General features: G+C 39.8%; 1 protein-coding gene across 1 annotated transcript; it reads left to right on the top strand.

Annotated features, from left to right (window-relative positions):
* Window positions 1-10,864: 10,864 nt before the first annotated feature.
* LOC134531280 (glucose dehydrogenase [FAD, quinone]-like) lies at window positions 10,865-20,455 on the top strand. Its single transcript, XM_063366972.1, has 2 exons — window positions 10,865-11,225; window positions 18,495-20,455. The coding sequence occupies exon 2, from the start codon at window positions 18,501-18,503 to the stop codon at window positions 20,340-20,342; it is 1,842 nt and encodes a 613-aa protein (XP_063223042.1). The 5' UTR covers window positions 10,865-11,225; window positions 18,495-18,500; the 3' UTR covers window positions 20,343-20,455.
* Window positions 20,456-21,996: the final 1,541 nt, after the last annotated feature.

Raw genomic sequence — 21,996 nt, 5'->3', positions numbered from 1 at the left:
TAAATCAAAACTTGCAATATTTTTATCAGGTGGAATTAAAAAATATCATTACTCAGTCAAATTAATATTACTCCATGAGACATCTGTGGAGCACCAACATGCAAGACGAACTTCCTTTTCCTTGGAGTCTAGCGAAGCCATCTTTCTTTTGCGATCGTTAGTGAGCATCCCGCATCCTGCATTAAAGAACTAAATATTATTTACCTGCAAGCAATACGTGACGTCATCAGTTGTTGAAAAGCAGAACTAGTTGCAGCAAGTACTTTTGTATGAGATAAATTAACTCTCGCTGATGAAATATGAAAAAATTTCTATTTAAGTATTGGATCTAATTTAAAACTCTTAGTTTGCATCTGGCATTAGTCACAGAAGCTACCATGGATCGTGGTTTGTTATCTGCAGCTGAATCGGAAGGAAGCCGCTGTAGTTACTGTGGCAAGGATTTTGCCATGAGAAGGAATGCTAGACGTCATGGGAAGAATGATTGTGCTAGAAACCCACTACGCAACATGTTAAGCTGTAATCGTTGTAGCAGGTTGTTAACACGAATTGACAGCTTAAAAAGACATGGTAGAACATGTAAAGTCAAGACTACTTACGGCATAGAGGACACTGATGGATCCACTAGACTAAAGAAGAGTGATCTGCATTACGACAATAATTTTCCTTGTCCTGAGCGTGATGGTATTAGCTCACCCGATCGTGAGAAAGAACATAAATTGAAGGATGCTAATGGCTTCGGGAAGACTGAAACTAATGGCAGTATCAACACCGTGAAAAGTGAGAATACATTCAAGCCTATATTCAGTAGATCCTCCATTCTTTGTAAAAATGATGGACTCCTAAAAAGGAAGCATGAAGACGATGAAGACACTTCGACATCATCGATAGCGAATTCATACGGTAATCTGGGTGAAGAGGATGTCTTCTACAGTGATTGTTACAGTGACTCTGAGGCTGTTGACAAAGGTATAGACTGTGATGAAGCACCTAGAGCTGACAAGATCGAAGAATGTGGCGATGTCCTGAGACCGAAACGTTGGAAACGTCGTGTTATAATAAATAAATCTGATAATGCTTATTATGATCACTGGGATGATTGTGATATTGACAGTATTTATAATAAACAAGCAAGTAAGATGGTGGTAGAAGAGATTGATTACACATCATGGAAAGATCCAAACATAATGGTTGACCGGCTAAGACTTCTACATGGCTCGCTTTGTGAAGGAAACTATTCGTGCATCAAAGAAATATCCTTCATTCTCAAAGAACTGAGGAAAGCAGGCTACATACAATAATGGCTTCTTTTACTTGTATTTGTGTAATGTTGAGAAGTAATTAAATATTGAAAGTAAAAATTTAATGTTTTTATTTCTTGTATTCTGATTTCCAACTAAGCCTGTGTGTTTCCGCTACTGTATGTGTGATCATTCCGTTTCTTGTGTGTACTGTGTGTATACGTTTCCAGTGTGTACTGTGTGTACGTTTCGTTTCCTGTGTGTACTGTGTGTACGTTCTGTTTCCTGTGTGTACTGTGTGTACGTTCCTTTTCCTGTGTGTACTGTGTATACGTTTCGTTTCCTGTGTGTACTGTGTGTACGTTCCGTTTCCTGTGTGTACTGTGTATACGTTTCGTTTCCTGTGTGTACTGTGTGTACGTTTAGTTTCCTGTGTGTACTGTGTGTACGTTCCGTTTCCTGTGTGTACTGTGTGTACGTTCCGTTTTCTGTGTGTACTGTGTGTATACTTTCCGTTTCCTGTGTGTACTGTGTGTACGTTTAGTTTCCTGTGTGTACTGTGTGTACGTTCCGTTTCCTGTGTGTACTGTGTGTACGTTCCGTTTCCTGTGTGTACTGTGTGTATACGTTCCGTTTCCTGTGTGTACTGTGTGTACGTTCCGTTTCCTGTGTGTACTGTGTGTACGTTCCGTTTCCTGTGTGTACTGTGTGTATACGTTCCGTTTCCTGTGTGTACTGTGTGTACGTTCCGTTTCTTGTGTGTACTGTGTGTACGTACCGTTTCCTGTGTGTACTGTGTGTACGTTCCGTTTTCTGTGTGTACTGTGTGTACATTCCGTTTTCTTGTGTTTACTGTGTGTACATTCCGGTTTCTTGTGTTTACTGTGTGTACATTCCGTTTTCCTGTGTGTACTGTGTGTTCATTCCGTTTTCCTGTGTGTACTGTGTGTATATTCCGTTTTCCTGTGTGTAAATTACGTTTTCCTGTGTGTACTGGGTGTACATTTCGTTTTTCTGTGTGTACTGTGTTCATGGACTATATGACTGACATTGTTCATGGCCCGGTCTTGCGGTCCGTGCCTTTTCGTTGACGATGCTTCCAAATGTGCTGTCTTTTCGAAAGCGGGTACTTCCAAATGAGCTGCCTTTTCGTTGGCGGTGCTGACTTTTCGTGGTCGGTGCTTCCAAAATGTGGTGCCTTTTCGTTGTCGGTGCTTCCAAATGTTCTGTCTTTTCGTTGTCGCTGCTGTCTTTTCGTTGTCGGTGCTTCCAAATGTGCTGTATTTTCGTTGGCTGTGCTGCCTTTTCGTTGTCGTTGCTTCCAAATGTGCTGCCTTTTCGTTGGCGGAGCTGCCTTTTCGTTGGTGGTGCTGTCTTTTCGTTGATGGTGCTTCCTTTTTGTTGATTGCGCGTAGTACAAAATGTAGTGATTGAATATTTACTAGTTTATCACCTCTTGGTGTTACTAAAATATTTTTCAAGGTTACTTGCTCCTTTAGAATGTATAAAAATGTCACGATGGATTAATTGAATATAATTAGCTAACGACGAAGGTCATGTGGTCCTGAAATGACTAGCCTATACGTCTGATAATGACATGACTCGGTCTCATGGACTGAAGACAATTGTTCTTTATGTGCGGTTTTGTACATGAACGGCTTATAGGTTATTCAGATTATTCAAAAATTAGACTTTCATGATAGGCTTATCGTCACTGTATTAATTCTTTGGTTAGGTATATTGACTTATGATTAATAAACTCCGCGAAAGGTAACGGAAAAAAGAATTTAAAATTTAGTTAATAATTAGTTACAACTGTCACTGGTCAAGAATTTAACCTTGGACATGGATCCATCGATTCAATTTGTAAATTAATAATTGATTTTTTCGGAGACTATTGGAATTTTTCCCGCATTTCTAACTAAATAATTACATGATTTCAACATGGCGGTCAAATTTCAAGATGGTGGGCACCTCAGCAATAATAAATTATTACTGCACTGTAGCATGTTAGAATAGAATTTGCATGATGGTAAGACAAGTACACACAATATGGTGACCTCCAGCAGACGAAAACATGATGGTGGCAATGACCACTAGCATGTACTGAACATAAAATGACGGATCCGTGATGGACATCAAGGTCAAAGTCAAAGATCAATGTCGAGGTCAAATTTCAAGGTTAAGGTTAAATTTCAAGGTCAAGGTCAAATTTCAAGGTCAAGGTCAAATTTCAAGGTTAAGGTCAAAGGTCAAGGTCAAGGTCAAAGGTGTGGTGACGTCATACCAGCTGATGGTAAATACCTTGTTATTGGTGGAGGTAGGTCAGTCTGAAGGTGGCTTCTGTGGAGGAAGGATCTGTTGATTTTATATTTTTTGCCCTCGCCGGTTTCGAATCAAGGACGGGAATCGATATAAACAGAATTCTATTAAGTTAATTTTTTGATGAATTTTGAACTTTTTTTCATTAAAATCGGATAATAAATAAAGATTTTCAAGATGGCGTCTAAATTTAAAGATGGCGACCATAACGATAATTGTAACATTAATAGGACCCAATATGGCGGTCTTAACGAAAAGTGTAAGAATGATATGGTACTCAACCAAGATGGCGGGTGTAACGAAATATGCAACATTTATATAATCCAAGATGTCGACCGTAACAATAACTGCAACAGTGGTTTTTAAGATTTTTATTTAATTCGATTATTTAATTTTTTTAATGATTTTTAAAATTTTTCCCGATTTTCTAACATAAAAAATTGCGGATTTTCAAGATGGCGATCGTAACGAAAATTGCAACGGTGACGTCACGATTCGAAGTTGGTGGAAATTACTAGAAATACAAAATGGCAAATGGATTAGCATGGATTAACATATGGATTAGCATAGATTGGCATATGGATTAGCATAGATTGGCATACAGGTTAGCATAGATTGGTATACGAATAAGCATAGATTGGCATACGGATTGGCATAGATTGACATGGATTAGCATAGATTGGCATGGATTAGGTTAGGTTAGCATAGATTAGCATATGGATTAGGTTAGGTTAGGTTAGGTTAGCATAGATTAGCATATGGATTAGCATGGATTGGCATGGATTAGGTTAGGTTAGCATAGATTAGCATATGGATTAGGTTAGGTTAGGTTAGGTTAGCATAGATTAGCATATGGATTAGGTTAGGTTAGGTTAGGTTAGGTTTGGGTAGGGTAGGTTAGGTTAGGTTAGGTTAGGTTTAGTTTAGTTTAGTTTAGGTTAGGTTAGGTTAGGTTAGGTTAGCATAGATTAGCATATGGATTAGGTTAGGTTAGTTTAGTTTAGTTTAGTTTAGTTTAGGTTAGGTTAGGGTAGGTTAAGTTAGGTTAGGTTAGGTTAGGTTAGGTTAGGTTAGGTTAGGTTAGGTTAGGTTAGGTTAGGTTAGGTTAGGTTAGGTTAGGTTAGGTTAGGTTAGGTTAGGTTATGTTAGGTTTGGTTTAGTTTAGTTTAGTTTAGTTTAGTTTAGGTAAGGTTAGCATAGATTAGCATATGGATTAGGTTAAGGTTAGTTTAGTTTAGGTTAGGTTAGGTTAGGTTTGCATAGATTAGCATATGGATTAGGTTAGGTTAGGTTATGTTAGGTTAGCATAGATTAGCATATGGATTAGGTTAGGTGTGGTTAGTTTAGTTTAGTTTAGTTTAGGTTAGGTTAGGTTAGCATAGATTAGCATATGGATTAGGTTAGGTGAGGGTAGTTTAGGTTAGGTTAGGTTAGGTTAGGCGTGCGAAGGAAGTACCTACGGGCTCCGACCAACAGCGCTTCTCTGCTGTGAAGTATTAGGAGATCAGAACTTGAGAGGAGGTAGTAATAAAAACTTGCCGGTGCCGTTGCGCGTCGTGGAAGTAGAGCGCGCCAAAACACACGGTTGCCTGGCCGTATGTATCCGGCGTTCATAACACGTGTAGAAGTAGGCTTATATTCGTTACCTCCTGGCTGTTTATTACCGCCTAATACTTTTCATAGCGAGACGTCCTGGCGAGCTGGTCTGTCCGTCCTCCTCCGTTCGTTCGTTACGTAACGGGACATTTTTTCGTGCGTAGATGGCTGATGAACGTAACGGGACACTTTTTCATGTGTGTATGGTCGAAGGAAGTGACATAATCCCTAATCCCCAGCCCCCAGCCCCTGTCCCAGAACGAACCAAATACATCTACTGATTAATAAGGGTTTATTACACTGGTAAAATAGTACCAAAAACCCTACTAAAAAGACAAACCTTGGTCCGTTAATGAAATAAAAATACTTTAATTGTGCATGATAACGGAGAATTAAATAGTCCATAAAATATATATAGGGTGAATGGTTATTGGGGGGAAAGGGGAGAGAGGTTTTTGAAACTGAAAAATTAATTTTCGTACACTCTTAAGAAATTGACGCTTTGGAATAATTTTTGACGCTTGATCGAATGAAATTTAAAGCAAGACGATATATTCACTCTAGAAAGACATATTAATTTTTATAAACGAAAATACATGTAAAAAGTGAGGTGAGGTAAAGGAGGAAAACGTGAAATGCACCAGTAAAACGGTGGTTGCGTTCAAATAACCAATAGCAGTGCACCTTTTCTTTTGTTACTTTTGCACGCACACACACACACACGCGCGCGCGCGCGCGCGCGCGTGTATGTGTTTTTTTCCCTACTTCGTGAGCCCGATTATTATTGGTATAGAAGCGCCTGATATAACTAAACTTCAACAATTTTTTTCATCCAGCCGATTTTTATCCCATCGCAATAAATAGAAACTTTCGGTACTATGGTCTCTCTATGTTTATCTTTTTGAAATTACTAAAAATTCTTATGTTAAGTCAATAACAAATGAAAAAAAAATATTGTGTCAATCAATACTGTGACTATCCTTCATGTCGGAATGATACATGGATGGCTGGCAAGTTAAAAAATATGGATAGAACTCCAGGATGCATGGATTTTTGGAAAGAGTAACTTGCTCCGATTGCAGCAACATATCAAAAGTTAAAACAGCTGCCCTCAGCATTATCCATACAGTTTTAACATGGCAGTACCTGAAGGGGAAAATTTGGGACTGCATAATGTTTTTGACACTTTTGACCGTCCCTTATCTATGAAAGCTGTTGATGCGGTTCCAAAATTAGGAGTTGCCATCTAATGTCATTTTTAGGAACAATGGAATACTTTATGGCTGACAGTGGCTTTCAGGAGTTATTATTACTAATCTATGCTGAAAACTCAGTACCTAAAGCACATTCTTGGTAAATATGTCTACTCAGTATCAGTATGTCTATTGCTCTAGGTAAGTTGATATTCAATAATGTTAATATTTCTGGAGAATCATGAGCAATCATGATCAAGTTCCTTGAAGATATGAAAAACTATCCTCCTGACAGATACACAGTGAGAGAACCTCCACATATGAGAAGCCTTGAAGCTAAATTCAGATTACAACTTGAAACCACTGAACTGAAAGGATCAACTGTGAAACTGTGGGTACAGTATTTCAAGATGATAAAATTACTAAAGAAATACATTAAAGTTGAAAGAACAGGCAACTGTGAGTTCCATTTGTTAACTGCCAAAATGATGATGCTTTACTTAATTTCCATTGGTAATTTACGTTATTCGAAGGCAAGCTATTTATGCAGTTGATGTCCGAACTCTCTATTGAAATGTACCCATTAGAGTATGAACAATTCTCGAAAAACTTTATGTGTAAGATGCACAAACAAAGTTTGTTCAGGTAAGTGGACTGATATGGTCATAGAGCAAACCGCGAATCATGACTTAAAAGTGGTGGGAGGAATAGTAAGAAGAGGTTTCACCGAGCATATTTTTAATGCTTACATTATTACTAAAACGGCAGTTTCAGTAAGAAATGAGGCTTTTGAAGAGAGTTCTAGCACCCATTTCCCCCCCTCAGAATAACACTTAGATCTGCGAGAAAGTCGCATTAAGAGAGATAATGACAATATCAACAAGTTAGAAGCTTGGTTGGATTTACATGACCCTTTTTCTTCACTGTAATTGGGTACTGAAGGAGGAACAAGCACAGACCAAATCAACTGTAATTTAGCGAAGAGAAATTGAAAGCCATAGTTGGTAAACCATTTTGGATATAAACATGAACTGTAGCAATAACGTCCGACCCATTTCATACAATTGAGTCTTTGTTATTCAAGTATGATTTTCGTTAAGGCTCGGTCTTAAAAGCCATGTAGATATTTTTTTTTCGTCATTGTATTTATGTAAAGGCTATTTCTAAAATAGCTAATGGATGTTAAAATCCAGTTTGCGCAAATGTTGATAATTAGGAAGACTTGCGCGCATTTTACACCAACGATATTACACTAAATGAATATCCGTTGAAAATATTTGTGACATTACAATAAATGCTAGGGAGATAATCGGGTTGAAAGTTTAGAAACAGCCCTTGAATAAAAGTACTGACGAAAAAAAGAAAACAAAAAGCAAGCGTTAGCACCTGAAGCTTCGAACTAAGTTTGGCGTTCCAGCCAGGTGGCCAACTTAACAAACCCAATAATACTGAGACGAAAGACGTGCACCGCCTAGAAACAATGGCGGGGCAGGTGCCTGGCCACACTCGGGTGACAAGGCAAGAAAGAAGAAAAGCGCCGGTATCTTGTTTACCGGTGCGCTGAATCTGACATCTTGTGTCGGTGAGCAGTCTGCAGTCACTCTCAGATGGCTTGGTACCTTGTGTAGGAGCTCACACTGTGTCTGCTGTAGTGCCCGGAGATGCCTCTTCTGCCGCCTCCTCCACAGCCTTCCTTGAATGGTAAGCACTACGACATCCATCATCCCTCGTTAATGTATTCATGTAATTTATTTGCGAAGACGTGGCGTGATTGTGTGGTTATTGACTGCCCCCAACAGTTTTAACACGAAACAGTTCCGGTAAGTTATTATGAAAGTGTTGAAAATCTGTAATCAGCTTATTTTTTATAATCCTATCTCGGGTAGCCGGTCGCAAAGGGGCGGTGGCGGGGTCGTTTGTCCTCCAGCCCGATCCCGCTACAGAACTGGACGAAGCGGGCGGGCTCGTGGTCCGTGTTTGGTAATAATCATCAACGTGAAATTACATGGTCGTGTGATTCACGTCTTAGGCCTGGTAATTTATTGCACGTTACTTACAGCAACATTTTCAATTTCCTATATTACAACGTCATTAGCGGCGGACGTGGTCGGGCTCCCGCAGGATTTGCCATTAGCCGCTCCAGAAAAACAACAGACTGTCGGAAAAATGTATCCTCGACACCGGCAGTATAAGAAAGTGATTACCACTCTTCAGTACGTAGCTTAAAGTAAACGTAATTATTTTTATAATGAATTTAGTTATTATCTTTGAAAGATTTGCGCAATGGGAGTGCATGACTTGATGTAAGCTTTTGGACATACGCCATTGCTATGTACATAGCAATGGCGTATGTCCAAAAGCTTACATCAAGTCATGAATTTAGTTGATAATAACTTTTAACCTAATAAAGGTATTTTCAAAAATCAATGTTCAATTTAAAGTTATTGGAGCGAAGTGGCAAGACCCTGGCCACGAGGACCCAGGTTCGAATCCAAATTTGTTAATTAATTCTTTGTTTGGAAAATTAATTTAATCCTGCATGTGACGGGATATATTTCATCTCCGAATAAAATATATCGTTGAGTTAGGGTTCTCTCAGAAGAAAAATAAACTGTGGCCTCTATTGAACAATTTTTCTTTTTCTCCCGAAATTTCTCTAGGCAAATGGAGGACTTTTCCCTAATCTTCCAGGCACGTGTAGTTGTGCGTTAAGATCTTTAGTGACCTCAAAAATAAAAATATCTCCAAATACTATGCAGTCCGCACTCTAATCCCTGACGGTATGCTGGTTAAGTGGGAAACGTGTGGTCAGTTGGAATATTCCGATATCCCTCTTATGCTGGGCGTGGCCGTGAGTCGGTAGGTTTTCTCGGAGCACTCCCTTTCTCCTTGCCGATTCATTCCGTCGTTGCTTGGTTCCAATCTCATCACTCACCGTCTCTAATGACTCTGATGTCGGCGAGACGTTAAACCATAATTTATTTCCTGCCCACCACGATCATTCCTCCGCTGTTTTGACCCCACCCGAACTCATCATCTTCCAGGTGTCTAGGAAAGACAGAAGGCTACGGTCAGACTAGTCGCTTCTCACCGGCGCGGCGGTTCGGGTTCGATATCCGGCGAGTTCAAACCCGGGATATTTCGCAAGTTGGAAGTGTAGCGGATGTTTACCACCATGACCGTTCTGTATTCGCGCAATGTTACCGTATCATTCCGCACTTGTCTCTAACGAACTTTATGATGACAGGTATTTACTCACGAAGGGGTTAGGTGGAATCATAATTTAATACTTAACAGGTGCTTCTAGTGCTGAGACATCTTGAGCGGTAACCCCAACATCAGTGGTGGATACTGAAAACTCTGTGTTTTCATTATTTAACGTTACCATGTTATTTAAAACACTTGTATTTATTTACTGTAATTTTTTCTGTAATGATAATTCAATGGCACGTGAAATGAGTAACCAGGATAGCACAGGCAAAGGTTTTTTTTTTTTAATTCATAGGAAAACTCCCGGATATCCAAAATTTGGGTGGTGTACTTATGTACGCGCGTTAAAAGTTATACATACTTGGCGTGGTAAAAAAACTAACTTTAATTTTGCATGCAAATAATTAATGTAATCATTAAAAGGACTGGAGTGACGGTTGGTAGTGTATAAATTCAATCTAATCAGAGAATTTAAATAATTACTCAGTATTCAATATTAATATAAACATGTGTATACAATTAATTACTTAATTTAGTAAAATACTCTAGATAAATATTAATTAATAATGAAAATTAATTGGCTGATTGTTATTATATTTATTGTAATTATTAATAAAATAATACAATAAATAATAATTTAGAATTCAAATAAATTATACATACAGAAATTTAACATCACTTTTATAAATACACTTGAAAAAGTTTATAAACACAATTTATATCATTAATATGGACCCGTATTCAATAGCAATCGCCAAAGTATAAGATTTTAAGCACATATATAATTTTTTATTTGTATGTCACTTTTTTTATCCTGTGAAAATGTCGTTGCATGGTGCGAGCGCGCGCCTCGCGAAAATTCAATTATTATCATTTTTACATAATGCGCCTAGAGAAGTATACTTAAGAAAAGTGAGCTATCCTTTCAGTAGGCCTACTCGGTAACGAGCAGCTTCACGTGTTGGCACTTAGCAAATGCACCTATAATACGAAACTCGGACATGACAGTTAGCTCAGGATTCTTTAAAATAACGCCGAGAGTGATAAATACACGCAGACCGTGTTTTAAAACTACATTTCCAGGAAGCGAAATCGCACGTAGTTTCCGCAACCGTCGCTACAACACGCTGCCGGAGCAGCTACGTCGACTATTTGCAAAGCGAAATTTTAAACTAGGCGATAAAACGGCTCCGATGAAAGTGAAAAAAAAAAAAAACTTTAATAAAAATTACAAAACCCCGGCTTCGAACCTGATTCACGTCAATGAATTTGATTGTAATACTGCCCAATCTTGTTGAAAAAATCCTTATAAACAGTTGATACTATAAAGTTTTCCTTTGTCTTTCTGAACTTCGCTTCGCGCGATCCGCCACAGATTGCAGCACTTGACTTCCTCGCACTCACCAAGTTTCTCCCCGCCAGATGCCGTACACCGGGAGCTGAGGTGTTGCGCACGAAGAAAGTGTCGGGAGTCGTGCGCGGAAGACGGTAGCCGGCTCGGGACAGCTCGGGACAGCTCGGGACAGCTCGGACCGGTTGTCGGGGCGCGTGTGGTCGCCTCCCCCGGGAACTGGTGGTGTATCGCACGACCCAGTTCGATAGGGAGCCGGTTCCTCGCCCGCCGCCGACCCAGCGCGCACTGCAGGCCAGAGCTACGCACACGGTAAGCGGTTCCCAGACAAGGCAGCTGTGCGCTGTAGTCAGGTGTGTGCGCGTGTGTTAGTGAGACAGGATGATAAGTGCGACGCTCGCTGGTGCTTCTAGCGCGGCGTCGCCTCTGAGAGCAAGGCTCTAAACTGTCTTCTCGTCGTGCATAGGGTAACTATGAGGTTTGATATGTAGCCACAACATTAAATGGCCGAGAAATGAAGAGAAAGTTGCAATCCAAGTCCCGTGAGTGCTTAAAAAAAAAATGTACCAGATGTTTCAAACCTAGAAATTACCTAAAAACACGCGTTCAAGCCATTTTCACTCTTCTATAAATACAATTTCAAAACGAAATACGGAAATCCACCCTCAGTGTATTCTTAAATGGTTTTCGTAAACAGACTTCACTAGCAAGGGCGCCCATACCCGGGGGCAGGGGGGGGGGCCGTGGCCCCCCCCTAGCTTTCAGGGAAGGAAAAAAAATATAGTGTAGTCAGGTGTTTTACTTTAAAGAAAATTATTTAAATTCGGTATTATGTAGAAGTGGTTCAACACGAAGATATTATTGTATATCGTTTTTTACATGTCTACTTCATTTTTTATGTTAGTTGAAGCATTAGTTTCTGCTGCTGCGATATAAGGTGTTGTGAACAGGGAGAAAACGCTGTTCAAGCGCAACGCCCGTGGCGAGTCATTCCCCTTCGTAATCCTGCCCAAGCTCACTCGATAACACAACGCAACAGATTTAGACAAGTCAGAGTTAGACGACGCGACAGTTGACATGTACTTGTAGACGGCGAAATGTTTTGCTACTTTTTCGTCATAATAATGTGTATGTTCACAAATAACATCTCAAAACAGATTTTTCAATAGTCTTTAGGTCTACAGTTTTATGCATCTGGTCTAGATTTAGTTTAGTGTATTCAGTCAGTAAAGATAACTTAAGTGTAAATAAATCAGTGAAAAGTGTAAAGATAAAAACCATTGTTATTATGTAGTGTTTCTTAGTTTTCCTCATTCGTCACATCCGCTCAGAATATTCACAAATTTTAAGGTAAGCTAACACCTTTAAAGTTACTCAAATAAGAATTATTGTTCAGAAAAGTCTACAACGTAAAATTTATGTTGGAATTTTGAATTTAGAGGAAAACCACTTTTTCCCCTTCAAAAGTGTTTAAAGGGATAAGGATTCCGCTACCTTCAGTAGACTCGGAAGCAATTTACACTGGAATCTCGATTTTACGTACGCTCACGGTCGCTTGGATTGCATTCGTAAAATCGTTATCTTCATAAAATTTTAAACACCCCACCCCGTGAAGATACATGTTATAATTTATTGAACGGAATATATATATAATATAAAATAGTAAAAACAATGACTGCCGTCTTCCCTCTACCCTCCCCTGCGTTCCCCTTATTTTTTTAGCATTCCACAACTTGCCTCATTGCACGAGTGATATAAAAGTGACATCACAGCGACTAAACACAGTTGCACCACGCATTGCATCATGTTAACTTTTGTGTGGTGACAGTAGGTTGTCCGACATGCCTTTCTTGGATATATTTCCTTTTCGTAAGACGCGTGCTACTAAAATAAATTTATATTTGAGTTTGCAAACTTGTCCACTCCTTGCCAGAGACGACTGAACACAGACGAGACTATCCAGGGTAGGGTTGATGAGCTGGAAGCATGGGCGCAAATCTGTAGGATTTCCAGGGGGGGCCCGTGAATTTAATTTAAGAATTTTGCGCTAGAGGTCAACCGAAACAAGTCTTCTCTGGATATTAAGCTCGTATGTTATACACTTTATTTTTACGTAAGTGATATTAACAATAAAGCAGAGCAACATATGTTTTAGTAATTATCAATTAATGACTATAGAAGTGATCTCTCAAACATGTTTGAATAATTTGCTAACCTAAATACATAAAATATCCATGAAAAAATCTATAAAAATAATATACGTGAATATAATGCAAATAGATAACACCCCACCCATACATTACCATTTTCCAAAAGTGTTTATTCTAATTTCAATTTAAAAATAAATGATTAAATTAAAATAAAACAAATATTTAAGGGGGGCTCCCATACAACAAACGTGAAAACAGAATAAAATTTCACAAATGATGTATTTCTGTTGCCGCTATAACACTGCGCCCTAAAAACCCAAAGCGCCACAGCTAATAAACGGATCAACATCAAATGAACGATCGAATCATATTAAAACTCTTAAAGACTATTTTATTTAGTAAAGGCATCAACCAGGTAAAAAAGAAAAAAAAAATTTAATGACACAAATGAAAAATCTCGGAGATAGAACTATGAAATTTATCCTACAGCTAATTGAACCACATACATTTCTCGGCTTATATTTAGTATAATCAGTATTTTGGCAGTGAATTATTTAGTTAAAATATGCCTCTTGATTAGTTATTAAAGAGACGCGTTTGCTTCCTTATTAACTTAAATACGGATGTGTAACGTTTAAATACTTCTTTCTCACTCTTACTTCTGTTTACTCGTGCAGTGTTGCAGTTATCAAATAACAAATGTTATAAAGTGATTATCGGCCATGAATTGTGAAAATTATCGTTTGATAATAAAAGGGGAGTGATTTTAAATTCCATATTGACGAGGAAAAAAATTATTCCATGTATATTCACATGTAACGTACAGAGCAGCTAGCCTTACAGAATGGAGATGAGCTAAAAAATTCCAGAAAATGGTATATAAGTTTCAGTTCGTAAATAAACTAAATTCTGCTATAATTACTGTTAAAGTATTAAGTTGTTTATTTACTGGAAAAAATAACGTTACATAATCACTTAAATAAAATATATATTACCTAAATAATAGTCACTACTTATAAAACAATCAAGCTTATCAGGTGAGAATCAGATTATGTTTTCCATTTCTTCCGCGTCACGAACTTATCCATGTTGATGTTTGCCAAGAAAGCAGAAGACTGGGGCACACGAGAGCAAAACCACTTTAAAAACAGACTACCTGAAACCTATAATACTGTCGTTTCAGATGACAAGGTAGTGTGGGTAACAATAGGGAGGAAAAGCTAACGGAACCCTACCCTAGCTTCTTCCTTTGGAATGAACGTTTTCTGGGAATTAAGGGTTTCAAAGTTCTCACTGGAAAACTCCATACCATGGCTTTCGCAGAAGGGGTAGGGGAAAATAACTACGGAACTCGAAGGTAGGAATGCAAAGCATGTCAAAGTGTCTGTCGTCGTTGTAAATAATAATAATATATATAAATATATATAAATATATATAAAAATATATATAAATATATATATATAAATAATATATATATGTTGTGTACACCATTAACTTTAAAATCACGAAGTGGGCCCCCCCAAGGAGGGGCCCATTAATTCCAGGGGGGGCCCGGGCCCCCCTGGCCCCCCCGGGATCTACGCCCATGGCTGGAAGAATTCCCTGCCTTGCATTTTTATGGACTTCACCTTATCATATTTATCAGTTAATCTTTAACAGATCGGCTTGAAAAATATTAATGAACGCACTTTTAGTAACATAATCGAGGAGAACAAGCACACAGTTCAGTGTACACCTGTATTGTTTCATAAAAGTGATCATAGGTAGGGATTGGAAAAATTCGCGGTTTCAATGACCACTAGGATATACTCCACGATTCTCTATGTACTCGGGCAAATATCACCTGGCTATTGGCTACCGACTCGGGACACCTGTTTATTGCGATTATTATGATTCGATACTTCTTTTGTTGAGTGTTTGCCATTGGCTCAGAGTCCTTCAGGTAAATTGCGGTCCAATCACTGACGCAGCATTAAGCTAAACGAGTTTGGATTCCAGCCTGTCTCGAAAGGAATCCACGAATATTTACGGTCTCTAATCATAGGCTTATTTGGTGAAGAAAAACGCTGCTCTGTAACGACAGACATCCATTAAAAACACAGTACATTTTAGTGCGAGAAGCCCTTGAATTTGTGATAGCCATAGGGAATTATTTGTTTGTATAGTAAGTTAAAAAAAGCTTAGTTAAAAACCCGCTCGTCACGTCTACTTGCTGCGTCACTTATACCATTTTTGAGCGTTTTTTACTGGGAAACCGATGCAGCGAAGGTAATGAATGCGACACATGTCAAGATAATGCCTAATGGCATGGGTTGCTGGATATTAGCGGAAAGGAGAGGAAGTAGCTAGGTACTCAATATCGTTTCTTTCTCTCACGCTTCACAAGGTTTCAAGCTCAGTTGCTATGCTCACGAGCTGGAAATGTTGGAATGGGTAAGGAATGTTGAGTATAGTTCATTTGCAGTAAAATTAATATTTTTACAGCCTTGACATAATTTTTCAATCGAAGAAATTTCGAACTTTGCGACAAATAGTGTACCTAGTCCATTTTTTTCTTTTCGATTTTGAGTTTGATGACGCAATAACGTATACAATATTCACTAACGGTAAATGGATGTAGTATTAGCTTAAAAATATGAATACGCTGTGCATTAAAATTAATATTTTTATATGTTTTCATAGTTTTTTAAATTTTTTATTAAATATATTTTGGTGTCAAATTTTCCGAATTTTAGATGGTTCCTGAAAAATGTATTCGTAAAATCGCGGCTTCGTTGAGTCCGGGCTCCGTAAAATCGAGGTTCTAATGTACTCTTAATTCTGAAGTTAAGTACTGAACATGTTATTTAAGGGTTTATCAGGGCCGTATTTACGCGCAGGCTATCTAGGCTGTAGCCTATGGGCCCGCACCACAAATGGGGGCCCGCACCACACGACACGAAAAAAAAATTATACTGCGACGTGGATCTTCTTATATTCTTAAAATATGCGTCGACATAGTGTCCAGTTGTTTTGTGTGGATTAATTGCGCCGAACTAAACTCTTCTGTGGAAAGCTGATATATGAGTTATGTCAGCATTTAGAAATTTTCGATTATTTTCATTGGTTTTGGTGTCACTTAATTCCTTAACCTCTAAATACTGTTTGGTTAAATTGTCTAGTTAAATAATAAACTAATTTTTTCTGCGCTTTTCTATCACTAAATAAACTTATAGTCCTCGACTACTGAATCCATCTGTGCTAATTCTAAATGATAAGCAATTATGATTCATATCTAAACATAGTAATATACATTTAATTGTGAAACAATTTTTGACTATAATTATAAGCGTAGTTCAGGTGTTACATTTAAAAACAACTGTTTTCTGACTGTGATAACATATTTAAATCGCTTCTCTCCCAAAGTTGAATCTTTTGACCAACACTTTTTAAACTTTATAATTATTTTAATTTAATTTGTACGCGACATTTATTTATGGGTAAAGAGAGCAATTAGTTGAAGGACTGTATTCTTGATATCCGTGTACCCGAGACGCTGCAAAAGTATAAGGACTGTATTCCTGCATTTTTGTTGCTAAAAATTCATTTGTTTCAATAAAATAGTTAATAATTAATTAATAAAGTAGCCAATATAGATTTTTTATGGCGAATGAGTACTGTAGTCTAGTATTTTAGTAACAGGACAAAAAATTTTAATAGGGTCAGAACTGGAACTATTTTATGGCTAGTAACAAGCCGCAGTTGTCTTCCAAAATATTAAAAATACTTCATACCCCTAAGTCTGGCCCCCCCCTACAAATTATCATATGGGCGCCCTTGTTCACTAGGATAACTTAGGGTGTTTTAAAATCGCGTTTTTTTTTTTCTGAAGCTCTGCACACCGTGAATGGGCTCAGGTTGTGGGCTCCTTAACATTTTTAACAGTTTGATAAAGAAAAGTAACGAACTTCCTTTTGGAACATCACAAAATTGATCAAAATAATCCATCCCAGTAGAAACTACGTGTAGGTATATGTATCATGTAATTGCGCATTATATAAATGTAATCTACACAAGTATCATGAAGTAACGTGAGTTTGTTTGTAAAATTAATTTCGTTATTAATGTTACAGGATGCGTTTCATCTACGAACAAAAGCTGTCGTTGGGGTAGGTTTCTCTCAGAAAACAAAATTCTGTGAGCTTTAAGGTGACATCAATGAATAATAAATTAGTTTGAAAATTATTTTAGAGATAGCAATTACATGTATTTTTAATAATATTGAATAGTGATTATTTTAAATTATTTGCAAACTATTCAGTTAAACTACTAAACCATTAAGTTACTAGCTGTAGTAACACGTCGTCGTTAATTCAGATTTAAATTTTTGGTGTAGGTATTACTGAAAGCCACTGGGTCACACTTAAGGCAACTTTAGCAATGTCGTGTTTTTGCTAATGATATTACATGAATCCACAATTTAAATATAGTTAACGATTTGTGAATGATTATGTCAATAAATATTTCAACGCTAGCGTGAACTACGAACATACAGATATATATATATATATATATATATATATATATATATATAGTAAAGCTATAGTTTTGAATTAACCGTTCGTGTGTCATTTTGTTGTAAAACTGTTTTTTTTCTGCAATATTATTCATAAACGAATAAAAATTTTGTTTTCTCAAAACCTTTAAAACTAAAATATTTTATTGTCAGTAAAGCAATTTTATTTTATTTATTTACGATATCCTAAAATTAGAGTTTTTACGTCTAAGGCTACGTTAAAACTGTTACTCAAAATTTGTACAAATTATATCGTGTTCCTAATTTATGCCAGGAATGAAATCTGAATTGGCCTTTAAGATTCTGAAAGCCATTAAAATGAGCACTAATTTAATCCATGAAAACATTAATAAATCATCAACTATTGACATACCTATTATTCATTCATTTTAAATCGTCGAAACAATGCATACAATAGATACAATAGATACTTAAGATCTACTTTCAGAATTATTCCGCCACGCACCTAAAAAAGCATCGTCATTAGCCTGGCGGCCTGTAGACGTGCATCACGTTAGGCTGTTGGAAGTACCAAAAATGTTGCTATCACGCGCCAACATCTCATTCTGATTTACGTAGATAAGACTGCAACTTTCGCTGAGTTGCTGCCAAGCTAACCGGCAGCATATATAGGTACATTGTAAGTGTGCGAAGCCTTTTTTTTTTTTTTTTTCGTTCGGCTAATTGTTGTATCATATTAATTAGACTGTCAAAACATTGGCTAATGAGTGGTGTTTTTATTGAGAAATAACTTTCTTTTTTTAATGAAATTTATTGTTTTTGTAAGGACAGAGATTCTAATTCGTACTTATTAATGATCATCTGATGTTATAAAGCAATGTGGCGATAAGGAGCATGCCGGGTGTGGTGCCGCAGCGCGCGATGGAAGCGCTCCTGGCGGCGCTGACGCGCGACCAGGACCCGGCGCCGGTCTGCAACGTGACGGTGCCGCTGCTGTACTACACGCTGGCCAGGTACGTGGTGGCCCGCGCGCGCAGGGCCCGCCCCGCCGCGCCGGACGCCGGCGACTCGCGCCACGACTTCGTGGTGGTGGGCGGCGGCACCGCGGGCTGCGCGCTGGCGCGCCGGCTGGCCGAGCAGCCCCGCTGGACCGTGCTGCTGCTGGAGGCCGGCGGAGAGGAGCCGGAGGTCGCGGCCGTGCCCGCCTTCCACCCGGCGCTGCTGGGCTCCGAGCTGGACTGGAGCCACCGCGCCGCCACCGAGGCGCCGGCGCGCGAGCAAGTCTGGCCCGCCGGCCGCCTGCTGGGCGGCACCAGCGCCATCGGCCGCATGCTCTACCTGCGCGGCAACAGCAGGGACTACGACGACTGGCGCAACGCGGGGAACGTCGGCTGGGGCTACGGTGACGTCCTCGACCTCTTCAAGAAGTCGGAGAGCGTGTCGGACTACTTGGCGCAGGTGTCCGGCTTCCACGGCACCGACGGTCCTCTGCCGGTGCAGAAGTTCCCTTACGAGGACGCCAACGTCAAGACGCTCGAGGCGGCCTTCACTGCCGCGGGGCTGCAGTACGTGGATGTCAACGGCGAAACGCAGGAGGGCATGATGCGAGTGCACGGCACCCAGAGGAACGGCCGTCGGACGAGCGTCTGTCGCGCTTTCCTGCAGAAGGACAGACCAAATCTGACCGTCAAATTACGCTCGAGAGTTACGAAAGTACTCTTCAACACAGAAGCACGGCAGGCCATTGGCGTGGAGTACATTTCTGGTGTGAACATTGGCAGGCCCGTAAGAGCTTACGCGAACAAAGAGGTCATATTGACAGCTGGCGTCGTCGGTTCGGCACAGCTGCTGATGTTGTCCGGTGTAGGGCCGAACGAAACACTCAGCAAGTTCGGCATCCCGTTGTTACAGGATCTGAAGGTAGGCCAGAGTGTGTACGACGCGCCAGAAATTCCTTTGATCAAACTGAACTTAACGAGACCGGCAGCACAGGTGCCCGATCAGCTGCAGGGTTACTTCCTCGACCTGATCAAGTACGTGAAAGGCACGGGGCCCCTCACGACGCCCGGCCCGTCGCAGCTGGTGGCGTTCGTCAGGTCCAGCCTCGCGAAGGCCACCGACGACGTGCCGGACATCATGTTGTCGCTGTCCACGGAGCTGGCGGCGAAGGACGCGGTGACTGTGAGCACAGACGACCCGAACTGCCCCGCGGGCAACAACTCGGCGGCCCACATCCCCTGCTACTATGACCGGCTGGTGGTGTCGCCGGTGGTGCTGCGGCCGCGCAGCAAGGCCGAGGTGTCGCTGCAGTCGGCGGACCCGCTGGCGCCGCCCGCCATCCGCGCGAGCTACCTGGGCCACGCGCGCGACGTGGCGGCGGCCGTGGAGGGCGCGCGGTTCGCGCTGCGCCTGGCCGGGTCGCGCGAGCTGGCGGCCGCGGGCCTCGCCCCGCTGCCGCTCCACGTGGGGCGCTGCCGCGACTGGCCGCGCGACTCGGAGCCGTGGTGGCGCTGCGCGGTGCGCGCGGTGGCCCAGGGCGGCCGGTGGGGCGCCGTGGGCGGCTGCCGCATGGGGCCCGCCTCGGACCGCGGCGCCGTGGTGGACCCGCGCCTGAGGGTGCGCGGCGTCAAGGGGCTGCGCGTGGCCGACGCCTCCGTCGTGCCGAGCCCCGTCGGCGCGGGCGCCCTCGCCACGGTGGTCATGATCGCCGAGAAGTGCGCGCTGCTGGTCCGCGACGAGTGGTGCGAGGAGGACGTGTGCTGAGTCCACTGAAGAACACGTGCGGGCACTGCTTTGGTGTACTACATGTCGGCAGCTTTGTGGAATGTGACGTAAGTGAATAACTCTCATAGGCTAAATGATGATCAAGCAGTCATAAGGCAACATCAGCTTAGCTTAAATTTATGTAAATAAAGTAAAAATTCACAAAAAAAAAAGAAGGTTGTTTTATTGCTTGTAAAGTCAATCTTGTGTAGTTTTATTTAGTGCAATTTTGTGTACGAACATTTTTTTTAAGAACTCTAATTTTTTTGAAGGCGTACTTCTTTAAGCGCGTTATGGAAAAATAATGAGTAGGTAAATTTTTACGATGCGCCCGCACCATGCAACGAAATTTTCACAGAAAGACGGTGGACCCACGTGTATGAGTAAAATCGTATATAGTCACTTTTATACAAATTAACGAGCACCTTAGGCACCTTACAACCTTCTAGTAATACACATTCTCCTTAAATCTCCTTATAATCTTCTGTTAGGCTTCGTAGCGAAGTAATTATTGTGCACGAATAATAAACGTGGTTCAAAACTCATCAGTGGAAAATTTCTTTATATATTTTTTAAAAATTACAAATTAAGGATTATTCAAATTGTGCTTTAAGGAAATACTTACGAATACATTTTATTTGTTTATCTGTTATTATAATATATTTAAATACATAGCTCAGTTCATTGGATTGATACATACTTACTAAACCTAAATCCTCTATTATTTACTGAAAATAATATTAAATAAATTTCGTTTGTTAGGAAATGAAGTTCCATGAATTCTCATAGATAATAAAAAATAAAACTTTACAAAAGTATATTTATCCTTTAATACTTAATAAAATAGTCATCTAATGTGTGCGGAAACTACATATATTAACTTTTTTTTTAATGAATTTCAACAAGGTGGGCAGTATTTTAATTAAATCCCTAGTAAAAATTAAGGTTCAAGTCGGAGTTTAGTATTTTTTCAAGTCTTTTTCGTTTTTATCTGAGATGTTTCATTATTTAGTTTAACCTTTCGATCTGCAAATCGAATGATTCGATAGTCGACGTAGCTGCTTCGGTAGCGAATTCTAGTGGTGGGTACGGAACTACGTATGAGTCGCGTCCAGAAATTTAGTGATTGATGTTGAATACTTGTCGATATCACTAAAAACATTTATTTTTGAAAATATTAATTACATAAATTGTATTTATAAACTTTTTCAGTGTATTTTCAAGTATTAAAATAATATATATTACTAGATAATGCCCGGCATGCGTTGCAATGCCTCAATAAATTTTTTTTTGTAATTTTTTAAACGTATATCTCTAATTCTCTATCTCTCTATGTATATCTCTATAACTCTCTCTATCTTTCTATTTATATCTCTATCTCTCTATGTATATCTCTATAACTCTCTCTATCTTTCTATTTATATCTCTATCTCTCTATATATCTTTCTAGCGGACCCGACAGACATTGTCCTGCCCAAATGTACTTTTTGTGAGATATGGATATGGCGGTAAGTATTTCTTCGCTGGACATTTTGTATCTTCTCATTATACATACCCCTCCTCTTGGGCACGCCACTGCCGTTACCAAAAACCTTTCCCATGGTTACGCAGAAGGCAACAACAATGCAAAAGCCCGTTGCCATGGAGGCTAATT

The sequence above is a fragment of the Bacillus rossius genome, chromosome 3 (assembly GCF_032445375.1).
Source record: "Bacillus rossius redtenbacheri isolate Brsri chromosome 3, Brsri_v3, whole genome shotgun sequence".
NCBI lineage: Eukaryota > Metazoa > Arthropoda > Insecta > Phasmatodea > Bacillidae > Bacillus > Bacillus rossius.
The sequence above is the reverse complement of the archived record's forward strand: the minus strand, read 5'-3'. Positions and strand labels throughout refer to the sequence as shown.

Coding starts and splice junctions, on each gene's coding strand:
- LOC134531280 (XM_063366972.1), top strand. CDS start 18,501: ATGGAAGCGCTCCTGGCGGCGCTGACGCGCGACCAGGACCCGGCGCCG.